General features: G+C 29.9%; 1 protein-coding gene across 3 annotated transcripts in view; it reads left to right on the top strand.

Moving 5' to 3' along the window:
- The window catches only part of LOC119607182 (phosphatidylinositol 4-kinase beta), a 75,502-nt gene extending 54,205 nt beyond the window's left edge, over positions 1-21,297 (top strand). The window contains exons 1-11 of one of the 3 annotated variants that reach the window (XM_037960992.1): positions 3,760-3,856; positions 7,762-7,873; positions 11,432-11,798; positions 12,029-12,274; positions 13,877-16,483; positions 16,547-16,665; positions 16,843-16,980; positions 17,051-17,325; positions 17,401-17,489; positions 17,569-17,733; positions 21,000-21,297. In XM_037960992.1, coding sequence (XP_037816920.1) covers positions 7,766-7,873; positions 11,432-11,798; positions 12,029-12,274; positions 13,877-16,483; positions 16,547-16,665; positions 16,843-16,980; positions 17,051-17,325; positions 17,401-17,489; positions 17,569-17,733; positions 21,000-21,187 — 4,302 coding nt within the window. In that variant the 5' untranslated portion in view covers positions 3,760-3,856; positions 7,762-7,765 and the 3' untranslated portion in view covers positions 21,188-21,297. Of the gene's footprint in view, positions 1-3,759; positions 3,857-7,249; positions 7,456-7,761; positions 7,874-11,431; positions 11,799-12,028; positions 12,275-13,876; positions 16,484-16,546; positions 16,666-16,842; positions 16,981-17,050; positions 17,326-17,400; positions 17,490-17,568; positions 17,734-20,999 lie in introns of those variants that run through there. The other 2 variants (XM_037960991.1, XM_037960990.1) reach the window with 2 other exon arrangements.
- The last annotated feature ends 4,939 nt before the right edge of the window (positions 21,298-26,236 follow it).

The raw sequence follows: 26,236 nt of genomic DNA, 5'->3' as shown, positions 1-26,236 counted from the left end.
TTTAATATCAAATGTCATAACAAATATAAATGATGATGACAGCGAAATAAAAGAATTTAATGAAATTTACAATAAATTAATTATAACTCTTTGAATGGAAGTAAATTAGCAAAAAAAAACTAGTCCACCGACTGGAGCCAGGAAAGATATATATAGGTACATTTTCTAACTCCAGAAATGTATTGTAAAATTATTTTTGTAGAAAATCACATTCTTTTAAATTTCTGTTTACAACATGTAAATGCGTTAAGTCTGGAAAAAATAGGTTAATAATAGAGAGGCGGTTGTCGGTCAGTTTTGAACAAATAAGAAAATATAAATAAAGAGAAAAATATGTAATTATGATGTATGACATAAATTTCATTAAATATTTGTATAAAGAAGTTAGTAATTTATTAAAAGACCATTATCAATTAGACTTTCAGATTTCGATATTGTGTAAGAGACAAAGTTTTGTAAAGTTTTACATGTAACCAAAGATGGAAAATGTAATTTTGATATGAAATTTACAAAGATGGGAGAGAAAAACTGTTATACACAATTTTTTTCTATAGAAAACTATTGTACTGAAATTTAGTTATAAAAAAAACTTCTACTCACAAATTTTTCTATAGGAAAAACTGTTATAAACAATTTTTTTACAAAAAAACTGTTATACTCAGAAATTTTCTGTAGAAAAACTATTATACTGATATTTTCCGGTAGAAAAAAAACTGTTATACTGAAATTTTTCTAAAAGAAAACTGTTATATTGGAATTTTTCTTTAGAAAAAACAGTTATACACATGAAATAAAACTGTTATACTGAACTTTTTACACTGTTACACACATTTAATTTCAGTCATACACAAATTTTCCAATATAAAACTGTTTATACTTAAGTTTTGTTTAGAAAAAACTGTTATATTGAAATGTATCTTTTGAAAAAACTTATTTTCATAAAAAACTATTTTTCTAATTTTCTATTGAAAAATACTGAATTACTGAAAATTTTTAATAGAAAAAAACTGTTGTATTGAAATTTTTATACTCGAATTTTTCTTCAGAAAAAACAGTTATACACATGAAATAAAACTGTTATACTGAACTTTTTACACTGTTATACACATTTTGTTTTAGTCATTAAAAATTTTTCAATAGAAAACTTTTTACACTTAAATTTTATTTAGGAAAAAGTTGTCATATTGAAATTTATCTTTAGAAAAAACTGTTATACTAAAAACTTTTCATAAAAAGACTCTTGTACGCAAATTTTCTATAGAAAATAGCTGTTATACTGAAATTTGTCTATAAAAAAATGTTATACACAAGTTGTTTCTTTAGAAAAAACTTTTAAACTAAAAACTTTTCATAGAAAAAAAAAACTCTTGAACGCAAACTTTCTATAGAAAATAGCGGTTATTCTGAAAATTTTTATTAGAATAAACTGTTATACTGAAATATTTCATAAAAAAATTGTTATGCATAATTTGTTTTCTTTAGAAAAAACTGTTATACCAAAAACTTTTCATAAAAACTTCTTATACGCAAATTTTCTACAGAAAATAGCTGTTATACTGAACATTTTCAATAAGAAAAACTCTTATACTGAAATATTTCTATAAATAATTGTGTATATTAGAAAGTTTTTATAAAAAAACTCCTATACGCAAATTTTCTATAGAAAATAGATGAAAATGTTAAAGAGAAAAAAACTGTTATACTGAAATATTTCTATAAAAATTTATTATATACAATTTGTTTCTTTAGAGAAAACTGTTATAATAAAAGCTTTTCATAAAAAAACTCTTGTGCGCAAATTTTCTATAGAAAGCTGTTATACAGAAAATTTTCAATAGAAAAGAACTGTTATACTGAAATACTTCTATAAAAAAACTTTTATTCACAAGTTGTGCTATAGAAAAACTGTTATACTTACATTTTTCTAAGAAACCTTTTTTTCTCAGAAATTTTTCTGCAGAAAAAAACGGTTATACTAAATTTTGGTATAGAAAAAACTATTATGCTGAAATTTTTCTAAAGAAAAAACTGTTATACTGAAATTTTTTCTGAAATTCTGAAATTTTTCGGAAATTTCTAAAATTTTTCATTAGAAAATACTTTTATACTAAAATTTTTGCATAGAAAAAAACTGTTATACTGAAATTTTGAAATATTTCTATAGAAAATAACTGTTATACTTAAATTTTTCTTTGGAGAAAACATTTATACTAAAATTTTTCCATAGAAAAAACTATTATACTGAATTTTTTCTTGAAATTCTGAATTTTTTTTATATAAAAAACTGTTATACTAAAATTTTCTATAGAAAAAAACTGTTTTACTGAAATTTCTATTTTTCTATAAAAATAAACTGTTATACTAAAGTTTTTCTTTAAAGTAACTTTTATACAGAATTTTGTCTATAAAAACTGTTATAATCCACAGAAAAAACTGTTATACGAAAATTTTTTAAAGAAAAAACTGTTATACTAAAATGTTTCTTTTTCTAAATACTGTTTTACTGAAATTTTCTATAGAAAATGTTAGAAAAAGCTGTTATACTGAAATTTTTCTATAGAAATAAACTGTTATACTAAAATTTTTCTTTAAAGTAACTTTTATACAGAATTCTATAAAAGTTAAAAACTGTTATAATCTACAAAAAAAACTGTTATACGAAAATTTTTTAAAGAAAAAACTGTTATACCAATTTTTTTTTAGAAATACAGTTTTACTGAAATTTTCTATAGAAAATGTTAAAAAAAACTGTTATACTGAAAATTTTCTATAGAAATAAACTGTTAAAACTAAAATTTTTCTTTAAAGTAACTTTTATACAGAATTTTGTCTATAAAAACTGTTATAATCAACAGAAAAAACTGTTATACGAAAATTTTTTAAAGAAAAAAACTGTTATACTAAAATTTTTCTCTAGAAATACTGTTCTACTAAAATTTTTCAAAATAAAAACCACCAACAAACTGCTATATCGAAATTATTCTTTAAAAAAAATCTGTTATACTCTTTATTTTCTTATTTAAATACGATTTTCTTATTAAATATGAAACTCTCAGGGGTTTAATCATTAAAATTGCACCAGCTTAGAGAATTTGAAATATATTCTACTCAAACTTTCAAAGAATTTAAATTAAATAAAAGTCATTATTTTCATGTTTATTTAATTATTCATCAATTTATTTTAAATCAAAGCTTTTTTTCTATAATTTTACGTAGTACACTTGCACATTGATTTTTGTTGAATATTTAAACAAAAATAAAATAAATTTAACACCTTAAGGCGCCTATTTTATTGTTTTTACTTTTGTTTTGTTTACTTTCTGTATTTTATTTTCTTCTATTTTGTTTTTATTTTGTTATTTCTTTCTTAACACACAAATACTTCTTTGTAAATTATTATTTATTTCTTTTACTTTCATTTATTAAGAAAATAACTTAAATAATGTTGCTCTTTTAAGTAGTTAACACTGCCTCTCTCTCTCTCTCTCTCTTAAATTATCTTTCATTAAAATAAAAGCTTTTATATTTTTACTCTTTATTTGGCGAAACATTCACAGAATGTATAGAATTTTTGTTATATTTTTGCTATTCAATTGTTGGGGGGTTTTATTGCAAATACATTGCTAAAGTATTTCAGTACAATTTTATTATTTACTCCACTTGGGTGCGGTATAAAATAGAGAATTTTAAAATATAAAATAAAAAGAAATTTTGTGGTCGTGTCATCATATATAAAAAATTTTAATTAATTAATAAAACAAAAAAAAGTAATTAAATTATCTTTGAGAAAATTGCATTAAACTAAATATTATAAATTAGTTCTGGCAATTATTATTAAACAAATGTCTAACATGTGGTATGTTTTTCTAATAAATGTTTAGCTTCTACTGTTTTTAATTTAAATGCTTTCAAATTTTATATATTATTTGCTTTTTGTATGTACTTATTATTTGTTTATTTAAATTTTTCTATATAAATCATCATCGTCATCATTTGAACAAAATTAAATTCCAGTTTGTATTGCATTTAATTATTATTGTTTAAAACTTTTACGTAAAATTCCCAGTGTTCACTTATCTAGTTCAGGTTTTTTCATATTTTTTCAGTTCGAAAATATTTTATAAAAAAAACTTGCAATATTTCTTGTTATATTTCTATTGTTACTCTTTTTATTTAGTAAAAACATGCGCTCTCTTGTTTTGTTTTATATTAAAATCTCTTTCTTTATTTTCTTCTTTAGATTTGTTTTATTTAGTTTGGTGTGTAAAATTTTTTAAGGACTAGGTCAATTTTGGTCTCTCTAACATTTTGTAATATTATTGATTTTCTAAGTGTTTAAGTGTTATTGTAAATCCATTGACTTTTAATCAATGAACTTGATAGTGTTTACTATTACAGATTTATTTAATTTTCAAATTTGTTTAAAAATCTATTCAAAAAGCTATAATTTCTGAAAGAATAACTGTTATACTAATTGTTTTTATATGGTAAAAACTGTTATACAGACATTCGTTTTTGGCAAAACTATTATACTAAAATTTTTCTATAGAAACACTGTTATAAAGAAAATATCTATAAAAAATACTCAATACTCAATTTTTTCTGTAGAAAAAAGTATATTGAACTGTTTCTATAGAAAAAACTGTTATACTGAAATTTGTCTAAAAAATGTTATTTATAAAAATACTGTTATACTACTATAAAATGTTATACTACTATATACAAACTTTTCTTCAGGTCTACTTCAGCTCTAGTTTAGTTCTGGTTCAGTTCTAGTTCAGTTCTAGTTCAGTTCTAGTTCAGTTCTAGTTCAGTTCTAGTTCAGTTCTAGTTCAGTTCTAGTTTAGTTCAGTTCTAGTTCAGTTCTAGTTCAGTTCTAGTTCAGTTCAGTTCTAGTTCAGTTCTAGTTCAGTTCTAGTTCAGTTCTAGTTCAGTTCTAGTTCAGTTCTACTTCAGTTCTAGTTCAGTTCTACTTCAGTTCTACTTCAGTTCTAGTTCAGTTCTAGTTCAGTTCTAGTTCAGTTCTACTTCAGTTCTAGTTCAGTTCTAGTTCAGTTCTAGTTCAGTTCTAGTTCAGTTCTAGTTCAGTTCTAGTTCAGTTCTAGTTCAGTTCTAGTTCAGTTCTAGTTCAGTTCTAGTTCAGTTCTAGTTCAGTTCTAGTTCAGTTCTAGTTTCAGTTCTAGTTCAGTTCTAGTTCAGTTCTAGTTCAGTTCTAGTTCAGTTCTAGTTCAGTTCTAGTTCAGTTCTAGTTCAGTTCTAGTTCAGTTCTAGTTCAGTTCTAGTTCAGTTCTAGTTCAGTTCTAGTTCAGTTCTAGTTCAGTTCTAGTTCAGTTCTAGTTCAGTTCTAGTTCAGTTCTAGTTCAGTTCTAGTTCAGTTCTAGTTCAGTTCTAGTTCAGTTCTAGTTCAGTTCTAGTTCAGTTCTAGTTCAGTCTAGTTCAGTTCTAGTTCAGTTCTAGTTCAGTTCTAGTTCAGTTCTAGTTCATTCTAGTTCAGTTCTAGTTCAGTTCTAGTTCAGTTCTAGTTCAGTTCTAGTTCAGTTCTAGTTCAGTTCTAGTTCAGTTCTAGTTCAGTTCTAGTTCAGTTCTAGTTCAGTTCTAGTTCAGTTCTAGTTCAGTTCTAGTTCAGTTCTAGTTCAGTTCTAGTTCAGTTCTAGTTCAGTTCTAGTTCAGTTCTAGTTCAGTTCTAGTTCAGTTCTAGTTCAGTTCTAGTTCAGTTCTAGTTCAGTTCTAGTTCAGTTCTAGTTCAGTTCTAGTTCAGTTCTAGTTCAGTTCTAGTTCAGTTCTAGTTCAGTTCTAGTTCAGTTCTAGTTCAGTTCTAGTTCAGTTCTAGTTCAGTTCAGTTCAGTTCTAGGTTAGTCAGTTCTAGTTCGTTCTAGTTCAGTTCTACTTCAGATCTAGTTCAATTCTAGTTCAGATCTAGTTCAGTTCTAGTTCAGTTCTAGTTTAGTTCTAGTTTAGTTCTAGTTTAGTTCTAGTTCAGTTCTAGTTCGGTTCTAGTTCAGTTCTACTTCAGTTCTAGTTCAATTCTAGTTCAGATCTAGTTCAGTTCTAGTTCAGTTCTAGTTCAGTTCTAGTTCAGTTCTTGTTCAGTTCTAGTTCAGTTCTAGTTCAGTTGTAGTTCAGTTCTAGTTCAGTTCTAGTTCAGTTCTAGTTCAGTTTTAGTTCAGTTCTAGTTCAGTTCTAGTTCAGTTCTAGTTCAGTTCTAGTTCAGTTCTAGTTCAGTTCTAGTTCAGTTCTAGTTCAGTTCTAGTTCAGTTCTAGTTCAGTTGTAGTTCAGTTCTAGTTCAGTTCTAGTTCAGTTCTAGTTCAGTTCTAGTTCTAGTTCAGTTCTAGTTCAGTTCTAGTTTAGTTCTAGTTAAGTTCTAGTTTAGTTCTAGTTTAGTTCTAGTTCAGTTCGAGTTCAGTTTAGTTCAGTACTAGTTTAGTTCTAGTTCAGATCTAGTTCAGTTTAAATTAATTTTTTATTACAAATTGTCTAAAGATCACATTTTACAATAGAAATCTAAGTAAAATGCATAATTAAAAAAACAGTTTTAGAAATATTTTTTTTTTAAATTACACTTTTTGACTTAGTACATTATAGGGTTAATAGTGATTTAAAATTGCGCTAGTATTTCTTTCTCTCTACCTCTCTCTTTGTATAATTGTAAATATTATTACATTTCTTTTGTTTTTTTTTTTTTTTTTTTCTCTTATACGCCAAAAATATTTTTCCAATTTTATTATTACAACAAAACTAAAAATAATACTCAATGCAACTTGTTGTTTTTTCTTGTATCTCTATTTATCACTTAAGAGAATTAGACGGCAAGAGTCTTTTCTATTACATATTACAACTATTTTCTTTTCTCTATCATTTCTATCATACATAAACAACAAATACTATATATGAACTAACTCACTACTATCTAAAAAAAATACAATAGTAAAAGAGTAATGAGTAAAGTACTTATAATAACAACACCAACCAACAACTTACCTAACAACCAACCAAACTATCTATCATAATATTATTTTTTATTATTTTTGTTTTGTTCATGGAAACACTGTTGTTGTAGTTGTTGCTGTTTTTTCTTTAATATTAGTCAGACTAGTACAACAAATACACTCTCTATGTTGTCGTGTTGTGTATTTTAAAGGTTCGTTTATTATTTGTATGAGTTTTAATTTTTTCTACATATTTATTTATCAACTTGTTTTCTATTGAATATTTTTCTTGTATATTTTTTCATTTTTTTTTCATATACATCAGCAGTCGTTTGTTTGAACCGAACAGTGTTTGGCATTTTAAAGCGAAAACAATTGCAATTTTTGTTTGTTTTTGTGAAGTTATAGAAAATAAAGAAAATAATTGTACAAATATTTTTAACAAACGAAAAAAAGAAGAAAATAATTTATTAAAAACAGTCTGTTAATCAATAAAATTACAAAGATTTTATAAAAATCTGTTGCAAAGTAAATATTTTTATATAGAAAATAGTGCTGAATTTGTCATTTTGTTATAATTATCTAGTTGAGTTTTCCAAATGTGTATGTGTGTATTTTTTTACAATAATATTATGCTGCCATTAGTAATAATTTATTTTGAATTTTCTTTAGTTTTCCTTTTTTGCTTTATTGTTTTTGTTTTTCTAACCTTCTGTCTGTTTAAGTTTTTATTGTGTTATAGCAAAAGGTCAATTATTTTTTGTCCACAATATTTTAAAATTTAAGATTCCTTTTAAAATCGTATTAAATTTTTTCCACTTTCTATTTTTCTAGATCTATGGGCATTTTATTGCCACCCGTTTCCCAAGTGACTAATACCCGCATTAATTTAACCCAACATCATCGTAATCGTAGCCTGGATAGTGCTTTACAAAGGATACCAGAGGTGAGTTAAATTTTAACATATTTTCCCATTTTATGTAATAGAAATTAGGAAATTATAAAATAAAAGCTTAGTAGACTTACGTATTTTAATTATTTTATATTTCCCACATCATTGTATCCAAAATTTTCTTTCTGAGTCGATTTATATACATACATACATACATACATACATACATACATACATACATACATACATACATACATACATACATACATACATACATACATACATACATACATACATACATACATACATACATACATACATACATACATACATACATACATACATACATACATACATACATACATACATACATACATACATACATACATACATACATACATACATACATACATACATACATACATACATATATGTATGTCCATTCAGTTCTAGTTTAGTTCAGTTCTGGTTTAGTTCTAGTTTAGTTCGTTCTAGTTCAGTTCTAGTTCAGTTCGTTCTAGTTCAGTTCTAGTTTAGTTCGTTCTAGTTCAGTTCTAGTTCAGTTCGTTCTAGTTCAGTTCTAGTTCAGTTCAGTTCTAGTTCAGTTCTAGTTCAGTTCTAGTTCAGTTCTAGTTCAGTTCTAATTCAGTTCTAGTTCAGTTCTAGTTCAGTTCTAGTTCAGTTCTAATTCAGTTCTAGTTCAGTTCTAGTTCAGTTCTAGTTCAGTTCTAGTTCAGTTCTAGTTCAGTTCTAGTTCAGTTCTAGTTCAGTTCTAGTTCAGTTCTAGTTCAGTTCTTGTTCAGTTCTAGTTCAGTTCTAGTTCAGTTCTTGTTCAGTTCTAGTTCTGTTCGTTCTAGTTCAGTTCTAGTTCAGTTCTAGTTCAGTTCTAGTTCAGTTCTAGTTCAGTTCTAGTTCAGTTCTAGTTCAGTTCTAGTTCAGTTCTAGTTCAGTTCTAGTTCAGTTCTAGTTTAGTTCAGTTTCTTAGTTCAGTTCTAGTTCAGTTCTAGTTCAGTTCTAGTTCAGTTCTAGTTCAGTTCTAGTCAGTTCTAGTTCAGTTCTAGTTCAGTTCTAGTTCAGTTCTAGTTCAGTTCTAGGTTAGTTCTAGTTCAGTTCTAGTTCAGTTCTAGTTCAGTTCTAGTTCAGCTCTAGTAAAAGGTCTAGTTCAGTTTTAGTTCATTCTAGATAAGCTCTAGTTCAGTTCTAGTTCATTTCTAGTTCAGTTCAAGTTTCAGTTCTAGTTCAATTGTAGTTCAGTTCTAGTTCAGTTCTAGTTCAGTTCTAGTTCAGTTTCTAGTTCAGTTCTAGTTCAGTTCTAGTTCAGTTCTAGTTCAGTTCTTGTTCAGTTCTAGTTCAGTTCTAGTCCAGTCTAGTTCAGTTCTAGTTCACTTCTAGTTCAGTTCTAGTTTAGTTCTAGTTCAGTTCTAGTTCATTTCTAGTTCAGTTCTAGTTCAGTTCTAGTTCCGTAGTTCAGTTCTAGTTCAGTTGTAGTTCAGTTGTAGTTCAGTTCTAGTTCAGTTCTAGTTCAGTTGTAGTTCAGTTCTAGTTCAGTTCTAGTTCAGTTCTAGTTCAGTTCTAGTTCATTTCTAGTTCAGTTCTAGTTCAGTTCTAGTTCAGTTCTTGTTCAGTTCTAGTTCAGTTCTAGTCCAGTTCTAGTTCAGTTCTAGTTCACTTCTAGTTCAGTTCTAGTTTAGTTCTAGTTCAGTTCTAGTTCATTTCTAGTTCAGTTCTAGTTCAGTTCTAGTTCAGTTCTAGTTCAGTTCTAGTTCAGTTCTAGTTCAGTTCTAGTTCAGTTCTAGTTCAGTTCTAGTTCAGTTCTAGTTCAGTTCTAGTTCAGTTCTAGTTCAGTTCAAGTTCAGTTCTAGTTCAGTTGTAGTTCAGTTCTAGTTCAGTTCTAGTTCAGTTCTAGTTCAGTTCTAGTTCAGTTCTAGTTCAGTTCTAGTTCATTCTAGTTCAGTTCTAGTTCAGTTCTAGTTCAGTTCTAGTTCAGTTCTAGTTCAGTTCTAGTTCAGTTCTAGTTCAGTTCTAGTTCAGTTCTAGTTCAGTTCTAGTTCAGTTCTAGTTCAGTTCTAGTTCAGTTCTAGTTCAGTTCTAGTTCAGTTCTAGTTCAGTTCTAGTTCTAGTTCTAGTTCAGTTCTAGTTCAGTTCTAGTTCAGTTCTAGTTCAGTTCTAGTTCAGTTCTAGTTCAGTTCTAGTTCAGTTCTAGTTCAGTTCTAGTTCAGTTCTAGTTCAGTTTCTAGTTCAGTTCTAGTTCAGTTCTAGTTCAGTTCTAGTTCAGTTCTAGTTCAGTTCTAGTTCAGTTCTAGTTCAGTTCTAGTTCAGTTCTAGTTCAGTTCTAGTTCAGTTCTAGTTCAGTTCTAGTTCAGTTCTAGTTCAGTTCTAGTTCAGTTCTAGTTCAGTTCTAGTTCAGTTCTAGTTCAGTTCTAGTTCAGATCTAGTTCAGTTCTAGTTCAGTTCTAGTTCAGTTCTTGTTCAGTTCTAGTTCAGTTCTAGTTCAGTTCTAGTTCAGTTCTAGTTCAGTTCTAGTTCAGTTCTAGTTCAGTTCTAGTTCAGTTCTAGTTCAGTTCTAGTTCAGTTCTAGTTCAGTTCTAGTTCAGTTCTAGTTCAGTTCTAGTTCAGTTCCAGTTCAGTTCTAGTTCAGTTCTAGTTCGATTCTAGTTTAGTTCTAGTTCATTTCTAGTTCAGTTCTTATTCAGTTGTAGTTCAGTTCTAGTTCAGTTCTAGTTCAGTTCTAGTTTAGTTCTAGTTTAGTTCTAGTTTAGTTCTAGTTTAGTTCTAGTTCAGTTCTTGTTCAGTTCTAGTTCAGTTCTAGATCAATTCTAGTTCAGTTCCAGTTCAGTTTTTGTTTAGTTCTTTCAGTTCTAGTTCAGGTGGTTCGGATCGGTTCAGTTCTAGTGCAGTTCTTGTTCATTTCTAGATGTATTTTAGTTCTAATTAAATTCCAATTGATCATCAATTGTGAATATTTTTACTCAAATAGTGAATCTTTTCATACTACAACTTAATCATCAATTGCCGATCTATTGAGAGTAGTAATTGATCATAAATATTTCAAAATTCTCTACAACAATTTTATCGAGTCAATATTCTAATGACAATTTCCAGCTGTTTTATTATAATTTGTTTTTATATTGTTTTAATATTAACAGTATTTATCAATAACTTTGTCTTTAATTAATGTCATGTTATCTTAAAATATTTCTATATACATACTGCTAAATATAAAAAATGAAATATTTGTGATATTTACTTGTTATTTTTTTATCAACTACTCGCAGACATGAGAGTAGTAAGTAAATATCTAGTAGTATAAACTTTCTTCGTATACAAATTTATTTATGGCGACTGGGAATTATAATAATATATTTTAAATAATCTCTAAATTAAAGTAATTTAAATACTCAGTAGATAAATAAAATTGTTATCAAAGTTGAAAAGAAACATTTAAATATTGTAATGCCTGCAACAGTTGACATTTTTCAAAATTATAATTAAATCCTTTTTAATATTTCAACTAAATATTGTACAATTGTAGCTTATATATACATATGTACTATCTGCTCTTAATAAGCCAACATTAGTAACTTTATCTCTCTTATATTTTTGTGTGTTTAGGTTGAAGTCTCTTCGCCCAATGCCGAGAGTGAGAATACATTTTGTACACCATCTATTCTGGGGTCAACAATGTGTTCGAAAATTGTAACGACCGCAGCAAATGTAACAGCGGCGCTTACCACCACCCAAACACCCGCACTGACGTCATCGACAACAACAAATGCCTCAACGGCAGCAGCCGTTAATGCAGCAGCTTCATCATCACCATCATCCTGTTCTGCGTATGAAAAAGCTGCAATTGAAACTGTTTCAACAACAGAACCCACAAGCATATTGACAGCATTACAATCAACAACAGCTGGATCGGGTGCAGGAGGAGGCGGAGGAGTGGGAGCATTACACAATGATATTAATAACACAGTCATAGGTATGTAGCGAAATGAAATGTTATATTTCCTTTACTTCACTCTATGAATACAAATATTCTTTTGTACGTCGTGGACTAGATTTACAATTTTAATTGCAATTTTACAAACATGCATTTAACATATTGTGTACATACATACTTACATACATAAATATTATGTGTATTTATATTATTATTTAATTTTCTGTTTTAATTTTGTATTTTTGTTGTTGTTGATTTCTCCATTATAGTAGAGCCATATTGTCCTAGCACACGTTTACGACCTAAATCATCAGATTCTGCCACATCATCATCTTCATCTACGGTACAACGAGCTGCTTCATCAGCATCTACTGCTTCCTCTAATGCTTCATCAACAAATTCATCATTTGCTAGTGGTTCAAATAATGCTCTAGCCGTTATAACCGGTTCAAGTCATGTCAATCAAAATGGTAAAAAGCGAGAGGATCTAACCAGTCTTGGCTCAGATGATTCTGGTAAGTTGGATGTAGAGACATATTATACAACAGATAAAGACATAATTTCATTAAAACTGCATTGGTCTAGTACTTAAATAAACATTTTATTTGATTTTTGTCTACATATTTGTACATTTTAGTCAGAATGTTCAGTTCAAATTCAGTTCTACTTCAGTTGTAGTTCCGTTCTATTCTATTTCTAGTTTAGGTCTAGTGCAATTCTAGTTTAGTTCTAGTTCAGTTCTAGTTCAGTTCTAGTTCAGTTCTAGTTCAGTTCTAGTTCAGTTCTAGTTCAGTTCTAGTTCAGTTCTACTTCAGCTCTAGTTCAGTTCTAGTTCAGTTCTAGTTTAGTTCTAGTTCAGTTCAGTTCTAGTTCAGTTCAGTTCTAGTTCAGTTCAGTTCTAGTTCAGTTCAGTTCTAGTTCAGTTCTAGTTCAGTTCTAGTTCAGTTCTAGTTCAGTTCTAGTTCAGTTCTAGTTCAGTTCTAGTTCAGTTCTAGTTCAGTTCTAGTTCAGTTCTAGTTCAGTTCTAGTTCAGTTCTAGTTCAGTTCTAGTTCAGTTCTAGTTCAGTTCTAGTTCAGTTCTAGTTCAGTTCTAGTTCAGTTCTAGTTCAGTTCTAGTTCAGTTCTAGTTCAGTTCTAGTTCAGTTCTAGTTCAGTTCTAGTTCAGTTCTAGTTCAGTTCTAGTTCAGTTCTAGTTCAGTTCTAGTTCAGTTCTAGTTCAGTTCTAGTTCAGTTCTGTTCAGTTCTAGTTCAGTTCTAGTTCAGTTCCAGTTCAGTTCTAGTTCAGTTCTAGTTCAGTTCTAGTTCAGTTCTAGTTCAGTTCTAGTTCAGTTCAGTTCTAGTTCAGTTCTAGTTCAGTTCTAGTTCAGTTCTAGTTCAGTTCTAGTTCAGTTCTAGTTCAGTTCTAGTTCAGTTCTAGTTCAGTTCTAGTTCAGTTCTAGTTCAGTTCTAGTTCAGTTCTAGTTCAGTTCTAGTTCAGTTCTAGTTCAGTTCTAGTTCAGTTCTAGTTCAGTTCTAGTTCAGTTCTAGTTCATTTCTAGTTCAGTTCTAGTTCAGTTCTAGTTAAGTTCAGTTCTAGTTCAGTTCTAGTTCAGTTCTAGTTCAGTTCTAGTTCAGTTCTTGTTCAGTTCTAGTTCTAGTTCAGTTCTAGTTCAGTTCTAGTTCAGTTCTAGTTCAGTTCTAGTTCATTTCTAGTTCAGTTCTAGTTCAGTTCTAGTTCAGTTCAGTTCTAGTTCTAGTTCTAGTTCAGTTCTAGTTCAGTTCTAGTTCAGTTCTAGTTCAGTTCTAGTTCAGTTCTTGTTCAGTTCTAGTTCAGTTCTAGTTCAGTTCTAGTTCAGTTCTAGTTCAGTTCTAGTTCAGTTCTAGTTCAGTTCTAGTTCAGTTCTAGTTCAGTTCTAGTTCAGTTCTAGTTCAGTTCTAGTTCAGTTCTAGTTCAGTGCTAGTTCAGTTCTAGTTCAGTTCTAGTTCAGTTCTAGTTCAGTTCTAGTTCAGTTCTAGTTCAGTTCTAGTTCAGTTCCAGTTCAGTTCAAGTTCTGTTCTAGTGGAAACGTAAACTCTAAACACAAATATATATGTTAAAATAAAACAAATGTCAATCAATGTCTTTTCCTATATTCCAGGAATAATTTGTGGTTCTGATTCCGATCAAATCTCTTTAAATCGCATACGACATTCTCACGAATCCCTAGATTCCGGTGAAATGGATAATGAGGAAGAATGCATGGATATGCTGGAAACCACATCAATGGATGAGGAATACAATATGTTACAATCGGATCTGCGTTTCTATCAATCACCCGACACAGACTGTCGCACTCTCAGACCCTCTAAAAAGAAACACAGCAATATTATACAACAACATCCTGATAATAATGTGGATAAAACCCTAAATGCTGATGATATGGGTGGTGAAGTTGATGATGACTTGGAAGCAGCTGGTGAGGGAGATACCTTAAGTGAACGTCAACGTTATAGAGAAATGAACATGTCTCAAGCCGCTATAAATATGGAAAAATGTAAAATTTCCTCGGACACTGACAACACAATACAAAATGATAATACTTCGGCAGATGTAGTAGACTGTCCAACGCCCACTTTAAATACTAGCACACCAGCTGTCGCTACAACATCTGTTGGGGGTAGTAGTGGTAATAAAACCCCCTCCACACCTAGTGAATCATCGAAAAACGATGTTCTGTTCAAGAATTTCTTTGGTGCCACTAAAAATGCTATATTCCGCACAGCTCAGAGTATAATCGAAAATCACGAAAAGAAAAATGCCTCAAAACAAAATCAGAAATCTAATGAGGAAAATACTAACACAGCTGGTGGTGCTGCAACTCCCACAGAGCAAATAAAATCTCCTACGGACATTTCGAAAAAGAAAGAATTCTTTAGTTTATTAACAACAAATGCTAGTAAGAAAGCAGCAGCTGCTGCTGCAGCCGCCGCTTTAGCCAATACACCGGCCACAACTCCCTCAACACCCGGACAGGAACAACCCGGAATTAATGAAAAATCTAACGATAAAGATAATACATCGGCAACGACGGAGTGTATGGAGAAAACGTTAAGCTTACAAGTACCTAATGCCACTTCCTCCTTCAACTCAATTATTAATAATAATTCTTTAACTATAACGAAATCATCTTCCATATCATCTTTGAACAAGCTCAAAGTACCCGGTGTAGTGAAATGTTTTATCAAAGAGCGTCCTACAACTTCGCAGGATTTAGCGAATCAACAAAAGACTGAAAAAGGTCCCAGTGGCCTATTGAGATTTTTTGAATCCCCAGTTTTTAACATACATTTCGCCATACATTATCTCTTCTATTCCAAAGAACCGGGAGTTCTTAGTTTTATAGGCAACAAAATCTTCAGTTTCCCCGACCAGGAGGTAGATTTGTATATACCACAACTGATTGTCATGTATATACAAATGGATGAGTTGGCGGAAGTATTAGATCCCTATTTGACCATTAGATGTCGTAAATCGGTAGACTTTTCTCTAAAGTGCCTATGGCTATTGGAGGCCTATAATTATCAACATGTAGATACTATGGGTAGTCGTAAGTCGCAATTGGCATTAATGAAAGAGATCTTCTCAAAGAAAGAACGCAAGCAGTTGAGTAAAGGTGATGCAAAGGAGACACCAGTGTCGCAGTTGGCACAGCCCGCTGCAGCAGCTGTACCAGGCGTTGTTTCTCCTTTGACCAAAAAAACCCATCACAGATCACAATCAGATGCCACAGTACTGTTGGCCGACTCCAGACGTGCTAATTCTAATTTAAGTATATCAAATCGACTGTATCAACAACCCCCCTACACAACACAAACCTTGCCTACCACACCCGCCAAATTATGTCTCGGAGATTTAACTTCCGGCCGCGCCTTTGACAATGGCTGCACTTGTTTCGAAACGGTGCGCGGTCAGGTCAACGATTTGCTTGGCCACAAGACGGTGTGTTCATGCAGTGCCCCCAAAACTGCTCCCCAAAAGGAGTTCATGAAAGCTCTCATCAATGTTGGGAAAAATCTAACCAATCTTCCCTCGAAGGCGGAAAAGACTTCGGCCTTGAGAATGTTTTTGAATTTGATTAATAAAAATCTTCCGGCCCGCGTTTGGTTACCCTTGTATTCAGACATTCCACATCATGTTGTGCGCATCACAGAGGAAAAGACTGCTGTTTTAAATTCGAAAGATAAGACACCCTACATCATCTATGTGGAAGTGGTAGAAGTGCCCGATATCTACTCTTCATCTCTCATACCCAAAATGATGCCATCACTGCGTCATACAAAATCCGAGGAACATTTAGAGGGTGGTCTTACCACCGCCACCAACACCACTTGCCAACATTCTCAACATCAACATCATGCCATTTGTAGTCGTACTTCCAGTTGTAGTAGTCATAGTGGTTCATCAACGTGTAGACGTAAAAAGGAAAAGCTGTTGTCGGAATCATCGACAGGCATAAGTGGCGAACAACAGCAACAGTGTTCTTCTACGGAACATAATACAACAACTGCTACTAATACAGCAGCAGCCAGCAGTAGCAGTGTTGGTGGTTGTTTAGCGCCACCTCAGCTGAACGAAGATGATGTTTGGTCTCAAGAGGACGATGAGATAACGGCTCAATATCTACACATGCGTAAAATGCGTTCACAATCCGAACGTGATGCCATTTCACAGATGTCCCTGGACTCTTGTGATTCAAGGGATCAAGGTAAGTTTATATTTGAAGGAGTTTAAAGGGAGTTTTTAATATTAATTTGTATTTACCAATCAGCCATGCCCGTTTTATTCAATATTGGAGATGTACGTACCCGCCATTGTAATAATTTAAATTGTGAAAATACAAAATCATTTAGCAATGATCCTGAAGATCCCTCAGCAGCAGCTCTTAAGGTAATTATTAACATTATATTACTTTGAAGAAATATTTGGTTTTAATTTCGGTTTAGACTAAAACAAAATTACAAATTGGGCGAATACTAATATCGGTTCTATTTTGGCCTGCATATAGGTTGAACTAATTATTTCTACGCTTCTTAATATGTTGCTTTTATTATTCCAAATTAACAGGAACCTTGGCATGAAAAAGAAAAACAAATACGTGAATCTTCACCCTATGGACACCTCTCCAATTGGCGTCTTCTATCAGCCATTGTTAAGTGTGGAGATGATTTGCGGCAAGAGCTAATGGCCACCCAATTGTTACATGTAAGTTTCCTTAGTATAACTTATAATTTTCTTGATAGTAAGTCTTATTTTATAAATTTTTTACATTCAGATGTTCAAAATCATTTGGCAAGAAGAACATGTTGATCTCTGGGTGCGTCCTTATAAAATAGTCTGTCTCTCCAATGATAGTGGTTTGATTGAGCCTATTTTGAATACGGTGTCATTGCATCAAATCAAAAAGAATTCCAATAAATCTTTACGCGATTATTTCATCGATGAATATGGTCCAACTGAAAGTGATGCTTTTCGTTTGGCTCAAAAGAATTTCGTACAAAGTTGTGCAGCATATTGTTTAATATCGTATCTGTTGCAAGTTAAAGATCGGTAAGTTTTGCAAATATTTTCTAATGGAGCGATTTTTGAAATGATATTTATTTGATAATTTTCTTATTTCCTTAGGCATAATGGCAATATACTGTTACACTCTGATGGCCATATTATACACATTGATTTTGGTTTTATTTTAAGCATATCACCTAAAAATTTAGGTAAGTCTTGATATTTTCCATTTCAACTTTTAAAATAGTGTTTGTAATTGTTTGTTTTCCTTTCCTTTCCTTTTTATAGGTTTCGAACAATCTCCTTTCAAATTGACTCCTGAATTTGTGGATGTCATGGGTGGCACAAACTCTGAACATTGGCGTGAATTTAATCGTTTATTGTTGGTGGGCATGATGACCGCTCGCAAACATATGGATCGTATAATCAATTTTGTTGAAATTATGCGCAGCAGTAAGTATTTTAAATAAAATGACATTTACCAGACCTCTAAATTGAAAAGATTTACACAATTATTATAGTCTAAAGTCTAGTCTATAGTCAAGTCTATAGTCTAGTCTATAGTCTAGTCTATAGTCTAGTCTATAGTCTAGTCTATAGTCTAGTCTATAGTCTAGTCTTTAGTCTAGTCTATCGTCTAGTCTATTGTCTAGTCTATAGTCTAGTCTATAGTCTAGTCTATAGTCTAGTCTATAGTCTAGTCTATAGTCTAGTCTATAGTCTAGTCTATAGTCTAGTCTATAGTCTAGTCTATAGTCTAGTCTAGTCTAGTCTATAGTCTAGTCTATAGTCTAGTCTATAGTCTAGTCCAGCGGTTCCCACAGATTTTTACTTCGCGGACCCCTTGAAGAACTTATTTAATTTCGCGGACCCCCATACATATTTTGATATCTTATTGTTCTAAATAATTGTCCATCCGAAAATTGACCTGGTTCATTAATCCCTAGGTCTAATAAATGTAGAGATGACATATCTATAAAATATTCCCGTACATTGAGAATATATAATATTTCAGATAGGTTTTCAATTGCATGTTTTGAAGATAGAATGACTTCTTTGTTGATATGTTAACATGATGTTTAATTTTATGATCGTGAGATCTTTCATGTTCATTTTTCTTCAAGGTAGCGAAAAGGTTTATTTATCAAATATTGTCACATGTGCTTAAGGAGTCACGTTTCAAAAATTTGTTGCGATTGCAAAGGGTGAACTGAGTAAGTGAGCTAAGTTTTCGGGAAAATATTATAAGAAAGTTGGACTTCTTCTATGTTGTTGCGGAATGCGTTATCCGCATAATATATGATTTGAACTCTTTGTTAAAGTACTGTAAATTTGAAACTTAAATTTGAATTTTAAAATACCACCGAATTATTTTACTTCATGGTTTTTGGCTACATATTTACGCGAAACGCTATGGATTTTCTGATGTTAATTTAATAATATGTATTGGTCGACAAAATCAAGTTAAAATCTGTGTATCACGTCGGATTGGAATATTTGTAAAGACATGCATAAAGAATCACCTCTGGAAATATATAATTTTAATCCATTCAAACGAGAAAACTTTTGCTTACAATTTGATAAACTTAAATCTGTAATAAGCTTGTCTTTGAATTGAACTTCATACTCCGGAATACCAGTATCCCTAATTTAATTGTAAGGCAGAGTATTATTTGTCTGAAATAAAAACCATTATTTCAGTACATATACAGGAAATAAAAATTACAAATCACGCAGTACTTTACTTTATAAAAGTTATATAAATTTGTAGGGCCTAGCTTCCTGATAAACAACCGAAAAAATAAAATTCAAAAAGTCACCAAAAATTTGGGATTATTGCTCAAAAATTGGAGATATTTGTACATACATATAAAAGCAGAATATTGTTTATTCATGGTTTTTTTCGTTCGTCTTCGCGGACCCCCTAGGATTTTACTACGGACCACTAGGGGTCCGCGGACCCCCATTTGGGAACCGTTGGTCTAGTCTGTAGTCTAGTCTATAGTCTAGTCTAGTCTATAGTCTAGTCTATAGTCTAGTCTAGTCTATAGGCTAGTCTATAGTCTAGTCTATAGTCTAGTCTATAGTCTAGTCTATAGTCTAGTCTATAGTCTAGTCTATAGTCTAGTCTATAGTCTAGTCTATAGTCTAGTCTATAGTCTAGTCTATAGTCTAGTCTATAGTCTAGTCTATAGTCTAGTCTATAGTCTAGTCTATAGTCTAGTCTATAGTCTAGTCTATAGTCTAGTCTATAGTCTAGTCTATAGTCTAGTCTATAGTCTAGTCTATAGTCTAGTCTATAGTCTAGTCTATAGTCTAGTCTATAGTCTAGTCTATAGTCTAGTCTATAGTCTAGTCTATAGTCTAGTCTATAGTGTAGTCTATAGTCTAGTCTATAGTCTAGTCTATAGTCTAGTCTATAGTCTAGTCTATAGTCTAGTCTATAGTCTAGTCTAGTCTATAGTCTAGTCTATAGTCTAGTCTAGTCTATAGTCTAGTCTATAGTCTAGTCAGTCTAGTCTATAGTCTAGTCTATAGTCTAGTCTATAGTCTAGTCTATAGTCTAGTCTATAGTCTAGTCTATAGTGTAGTCTATAGTCTAGTCTATAGTCTAGTCTATAGTGTAGTCTATAGTGTAGTCTATAGTCTAGTCTATAGTCTAGTCTATAGTCTAGTCTATAGTCTAGTCTATAGTCTAGTCTATAGTCTATAGTCTATAGTGTAGTCTATAGTCTAGTCTATAGTCTAGTCTATAGTGTACTCTATAGTCTAGTCTATAGTTTAGTCTATAGTCTAGTCTATAGTCTAGTCTATTGTCTAGTCTATAGTCTAGTCTATAGTCTAGTCTATAGTCTAGTTTATAGTCTAGTCTATAGTCTAGTCTATAGTCTAGTCTATAGTCTAGTATATAGTTTAGTCTATAGTTTAGTCTATAGTTAGTCTATAGTTTAGTCTATAGTATAGTCTAAAGTCCAGTCTATAGTCCAGTCTATAGTCTAGTCTGTAGTTTAGGGTATAGTTTAGTCTATAGTCTAGTCTAAAGTCCAGTCTATAGTCCAGCCTATAGACTAGTCTATAGTTTAGTCTATAATCTAGTCTAAAGTCCAGTCTATAGTCCAGTCAATAGTTTAGTCTATAGTTCAGTCTATAGTTTAGTTTATAGTTTAGTCTATAGTTTAGTCTATAGTTTTGTCTATAGTCTAGTCTAAAGTCCAGTCCAGTCTATAGCCTAGTCTATAGTTTAGTCCATAGTCTAGTCTAAAGTCCAGTCTATAGTCCAGTCTATAGTCTAGCTTATAGTCTTGTCTATTCTATAGTATAATCTATTAACTAGTCTTTGACTAGTCTATATTCTAGTCTATTCTATATTCTTGTCTATAGTCTAGTCTATAGTCTATTCTATAGTCTAGTCTATAGTCTAGTCTATAGTCTATTCTATAGTCTAGTCTATAGTCTAGTCTATAGTCTAGTCTATAGTCTATTCTATAGTCTAGTCTATAGTCTAGTCTATAGTCTAGTCTATAGTCTGGTCTATAGTCTAATATATAGTCTAGTCTATAGTAGTCTTTAGTCTAGTCTTTAGACTAGTCTATATTCTAGTCTATCGTCTATGGCTTAGTCTATAGTCTAGTTTTTAATCACGTCTGTAGTCTAATCTATAAAATCTTTTAGATTTTTTTATTATTTTCACTTACTAACTTCCCTTTCTCTTTTTCTAGACGCCCAATTACCATGCTTCAAAAATGGTTGCTCCGGAACCGTACAGAATCTCCGCAAACGTTTCCACATGAACTTAACCGAACAGGAAATGGAACGTAAAGTTGAACAATTGGTACAAGATTCCCTAAAGAGTCTTTCGACCAAATTATACGATGGCTATCAGTACTATACGAATGGCATATTGTGAGAAAGGTTTTTTATGAAAATTTAAACACCAAAACAGAAAGCAAATCCAGCAAATGGTGTAAAAGAACTTGAGTGTTTAATATTAACATAAAAGAGAAGAAAATAATTCATGAGAAAAGAGAAATGTTAATCATTTTGTATAATGATGCTGAAAATATGATATTGTGAGTGTAAATATAGTTTAACAATTAAAATAAAATATAATATTATTAATATATAATTATAGAAAATATTTAAAATAAATTATAAAATCAACTTTTGAAAGTTTAAAAAAAAGAAAATTTTTAAATTAAGGATTTTTTTATATAACTACCAATTTTTTTAAATTATACATATAGTTTATCTTTTTTATAAAGAAAATATGTGTCCCCCCTCCTCCCACTAAGTGTAAAATTTAATATAAAATTTAAAGAAAAACTAAAACATTAAAAATTATTAAATTTATATAAAAACCTTTTTTATAAACAAAAATATGTTTTATATTTTTTTTTTCTTTTTTTAATATAAAAAAATAGTTTACAAAATTTCTAAATACTACTATGTGTATAATTAAATATTTTTTCCATTAAATAACAAAATAAATCCCCATATTTAAATAACAATTTCTCTAAGAGTGACCCCCCTAGCCCCACTTTTTAAATAAAATAGTAAATATGTAATACATACTTTTAAAGCCTTTAAAATTATAAATAAATAAACTTAAAACTTTAAAAGAAAATAAACTAAATATATCAAAAATAAATAAAGTAAATATATATATAATTGTATGTGTCTGTCTGTAAAAACGTATGCGTGTAATTTTGTTTGTTAACATTTAAAATGTATGTCTAAAATATAACAATTATATTATTAAATAAAATAAAATAAAATATTTTTTATCTTAAAAATTAAAGAAAAAAATGAATTGTTATTAAAAGCTCGTCAAGTTTTCACATATTTATATATAAAAAAAAAAACATAAACAAAAAAGCTATAAAACATTATTAACTACATATAATAATAAAAAATAAACATAAACTAATTGCACTCTCTTCTTTAAAACTTAGCTAAAATAAATCATTAAACAAACATTAAAAAAAAATATTTAATTCAAAACCAGCTTGACACTTAAAGTGTCTTTACGTTTTTGTAATAACATTGCATTAATTTTAAACTAAAAAAAAATTACAAAAAAAACTAAAAAAATATCAAAATTTATTTTAAATATTGTATAAAAAAACAAGGAACTTTCAAGAAATTCATGTGCGTAAACCAACAGAAAAAATAATAAATTTAAATATATAAGATTTACATTTATAAAAAAAAAACAAAACAACAACATACACATTATTATAACATGCATCCCATACATCATTCGAAATTAAAAAACAAACAAAAAAAAAATGGAAAAAAATAAAAAATAATTTTTTTATTTGCTTAAATTAAAATAAAAAAAAATATATATATATAAGTAAAATGTTAAATCAAAACGAAAAGAAATATGAGTTTTATTTAAAGCCAAAGGTAAACATAGCATAACATTAAATTATTGATCTGGCAACACTGGCAAATTAAGTTTTTATGTTTTTCATTAATTATATACTAGAAACAATTGAATTTGCTTAAATAGTTGCAGAGATTGTACAATCTGTAATATTTATGTAATTATATGCTTATTTATAACACATATCCATCTGGCAACACTGTTAAATTAAATATTTTTAAAATCTTCAGAGTCTTCTCTAACAATTAAACTTACAACGTTCTAATTTGGTTAAGTAGTTTACAAGTTCTGTTACTTTAAACATATCCCTCGTCATTAACCCTCTTCTTGTAATTATTAAAAAACTCATGATCTGGCAACTTTGGCAAATAAAGTTTTTTAAATCTTATGCTTTTCCTGTATCTTTAGAACGAAAAATATTTAAATTTGCTCTAATAGATTTTGAGATATAGCCTTTTGAAAATATTTCTTAAAATGTAAGCATAACACTAAAACCTCAATCCGGCAACTCTGTCAAATTAAATTTTTATTTACCTTAAGCTGCTTATTAACAATTACCGTTGGAATCTTTCAATTTGGTGCTGTAGTTATAAAGTTATTAAGTTTTGTATTTTTTAAAAATTAATTGTTAATTTATTGCAATAATCGAGCTGGCAACTCTGTCAAATTAAGTTTTAAACATTTCTACTATATCTACCACATCAATTGTCCTTGGAATGGTTCAATTTGCTCCAGTAGTTTAGGAGATATTAAGCTTTAAAGTTATCCCGTTTTTTTTCCATTTTGTTAAAATTTGGCAACCCTGTAAAGGTATCGTGTCAGCGCCATCTATTGTTTAACATGATGGTTTTTCGTTAAACGTTTTTTTAGGTACCTAAGGAGGGTCAACTTTAAAAGGCAATATCTCGGGAACTACTGCATCTACTTCATTCATTCTAATTGCTATCGGTAGAGGAAGAATTGTAGTAAATAAAAAATTTAATTTGGCAGGGTTGCCAGACTGCTGTTGTAGTTAGTTTAAAGAGATTAAATTTAAAAAGCAATATCTCGAAAACTATTGTATACATTTCATTTCTTTCAATTGATATCGAAAGAGGAAGTATTGTAGAAAACAGAAATTTTGTTTGGCAGGGTTGCCAGGTTGCTGCTGAAGTTACATAGAAAGACTAACTTTAGAAAGTAATATTTTGAAGACTACTGCATAAATTTCTTTCTTTCAAATTGCTATCGATAGAGGAAGTATTGTAGAAAGCAAAATTTAGTTTGACAGGGTTACCAGGTTGCAGATGAAGTTATTTAGACAGATTACATTAGAAAAGCAATATCTCGATAACTACAGTATACATTTCATTACTTCCAATTGCTATCGATAGAGGAAGTATTGTAGAAGTAAAATAGGCTAGGTGAAATAATGGACCGATTTCAACCATATTCAATTGGATCCAGTGAAGAATATGTGCCAAATTTTATCAAATTATATTGAGCAGTATTATTCAGACTTATAAAAATCTAAGTTTTTGAGTGATACTAGAATATTTAACATAATTACGAGCTCAAAAGCCCTATTCGGGGGTCCAGTTGTACTGGGGTTAGGTGAAAAGGAGTAGTTCATGCCAAATTTTAATCAAAGTATCTTAAAAATTGCGAACTGTAGAGTGCGCACAAGGTTTTCATGGACACACAGACATACAGACGGACATAGCTTAATCGACTCAGAAAGTGATTCTGAGCCGATTTAGACCAATATTTTTGGCTGTTACAAACATCAGCACACTACAGTGGTGTAGTGTATAAATAATTCCGATATAATGAATTTTTCGATTTATTTTTTTAAAAATTGCTAATTATTTTCCCCTAAGTATGGCAACTCTGTCAAAATAAGTTTTTATGCAGCTCACAAATTTTCCTTAACCATTACATTTAAAAAATCTTGAAAACATTTAAAAGTTTTCAAAATATAGCATTTTGAATATTCCTTTAGTTATATAAGTAAAAAACAGTCTGGCAACCCTGGAAAAATAAATTTTTAAATTCTACAATTCTACCCCTATCGATAGCATTTAGAATGAATGAATTTGATAAAGTAGTTTCAGAGATATAGCCCTTTAAAGTTACCCCTCCATAAGCCATTAAAAAAGCATTTGCCGTAAATCAATCATGGTGTTCAATAGATGGCGCTGACTCGACCCCTATACAGGGTTGCCAACTTTTAAGAAAATGGAAAAAAGTGGGATACTTTCAAAACGTTATATCTCATAAACTACTGGACCAAATACAACCGTTCCAAAGGCAATTGACTTGATAAATATTCAAGAGAAATATAAAACTTAATTTGACAGAGTTGCCAGATGGGTTATTGTAATAATTTAACAAATGATAAAGCAATGAATACAAAACTTAATATCTTTGTAAGTACAGCAGCAAATTAAACCATTCCAAGGGCAATTTGTAAAGGACATATTAAACTAAATAAAAATTTTATTTGGCAGAGTTGCCATATTGAGAGTTTTGGAAAAATTGAAGTATTAGCAAAAATTGTTCACAAACATATAACTTGGAAACTACTAAAGTTATTGCAATTGTAGTAACGCCTGGATGTGAAGTGGGATTTTAAGTTATGGAAAATTTTATTTGACAGTGTTGCCAGACTTTAGTTGTTTATAATTTAAAAAATTACTTTATTAAAGTTGCTAAATTTGAAAGTACAATCAATATCTCTTAAACCTTTTGACCAAATTTGAAAATTTCAAATGTTATGGATGCAGAAATTATTAGAGTTTAAATTATATCTTAAATTGTCAGTGTTACCAGATCTATATTTGTAATAAATTAGGAATTATTACAATGCTTAATAACTTCATAACTACAGGTGCAAATTTAACAGTTTCAAATGTCATTGATTAAGGATATAACAAGGTAAATTAAAATTTTATTAACCATAGTTGCCAGATCGCTAGTTATTTATAATTTAATGAATGAACTTTAATAATAAGTGATATTTTTATGAGCTATAATATACATATAAATTACTTAACTAAATTAAGACAATCCGTTAAGTAAAGTTGATGAAAAAGACTTTGAGGAAATTGAAAGAGTTGCCAGATTTTTGGCGGTTATAGTAAATAAGCAAATGATTACATAAACAGGGTTGTTTATATTATAATTAGTAAAATATATATTGAATAAGCAAAAATTTAATTTGGTAGAGTTGCCAGACCTCGTTTTTTTACTTATCCAGTTTATGATGTTAAAATTGTATTCCTGAGTAGTCCACTGCAAAATTTCAAATACAATACTTACTTTTATTTAAGCCGGGCACATGAAAGCTTTAATAATACATTATCTCGTGTTCCTCCCAAAAAAACTATTACTTAAATTGATATTGATTAATTAATGACTTATTTATAAGACATTAATTAATATATAATTTGAATTGTTTATATTTAATACTCACCTTTTTACGGTTACTCTTATAAATAACTAAAATTCCTGACTGATTAAAAAAACTCTTAACAATTGAACTATGTATATGTTTGCCTGCTTTATAAACTTTTTATTTAAAATTAT

This window comes from Lucilia sericata, unplaced genomic scaffold (assembly GCF_015586225.1).
Source record: "Lucilia sericata isolate MDLA Ls3-8-SP2 unplaced genomic scaffold, ASM1558622v1 Contig000669F_arrow, whole genome shotgun sequence".
Lineage (NCBI taxonomy): Eukaryota > Metazoa > Arthropoda > Insecta > Diptera > Calliphoridae > Lucilia > Lucilia sericata.
This window is presented reverse-complemented; position numbering and strand designations above follow the sequence as displayed.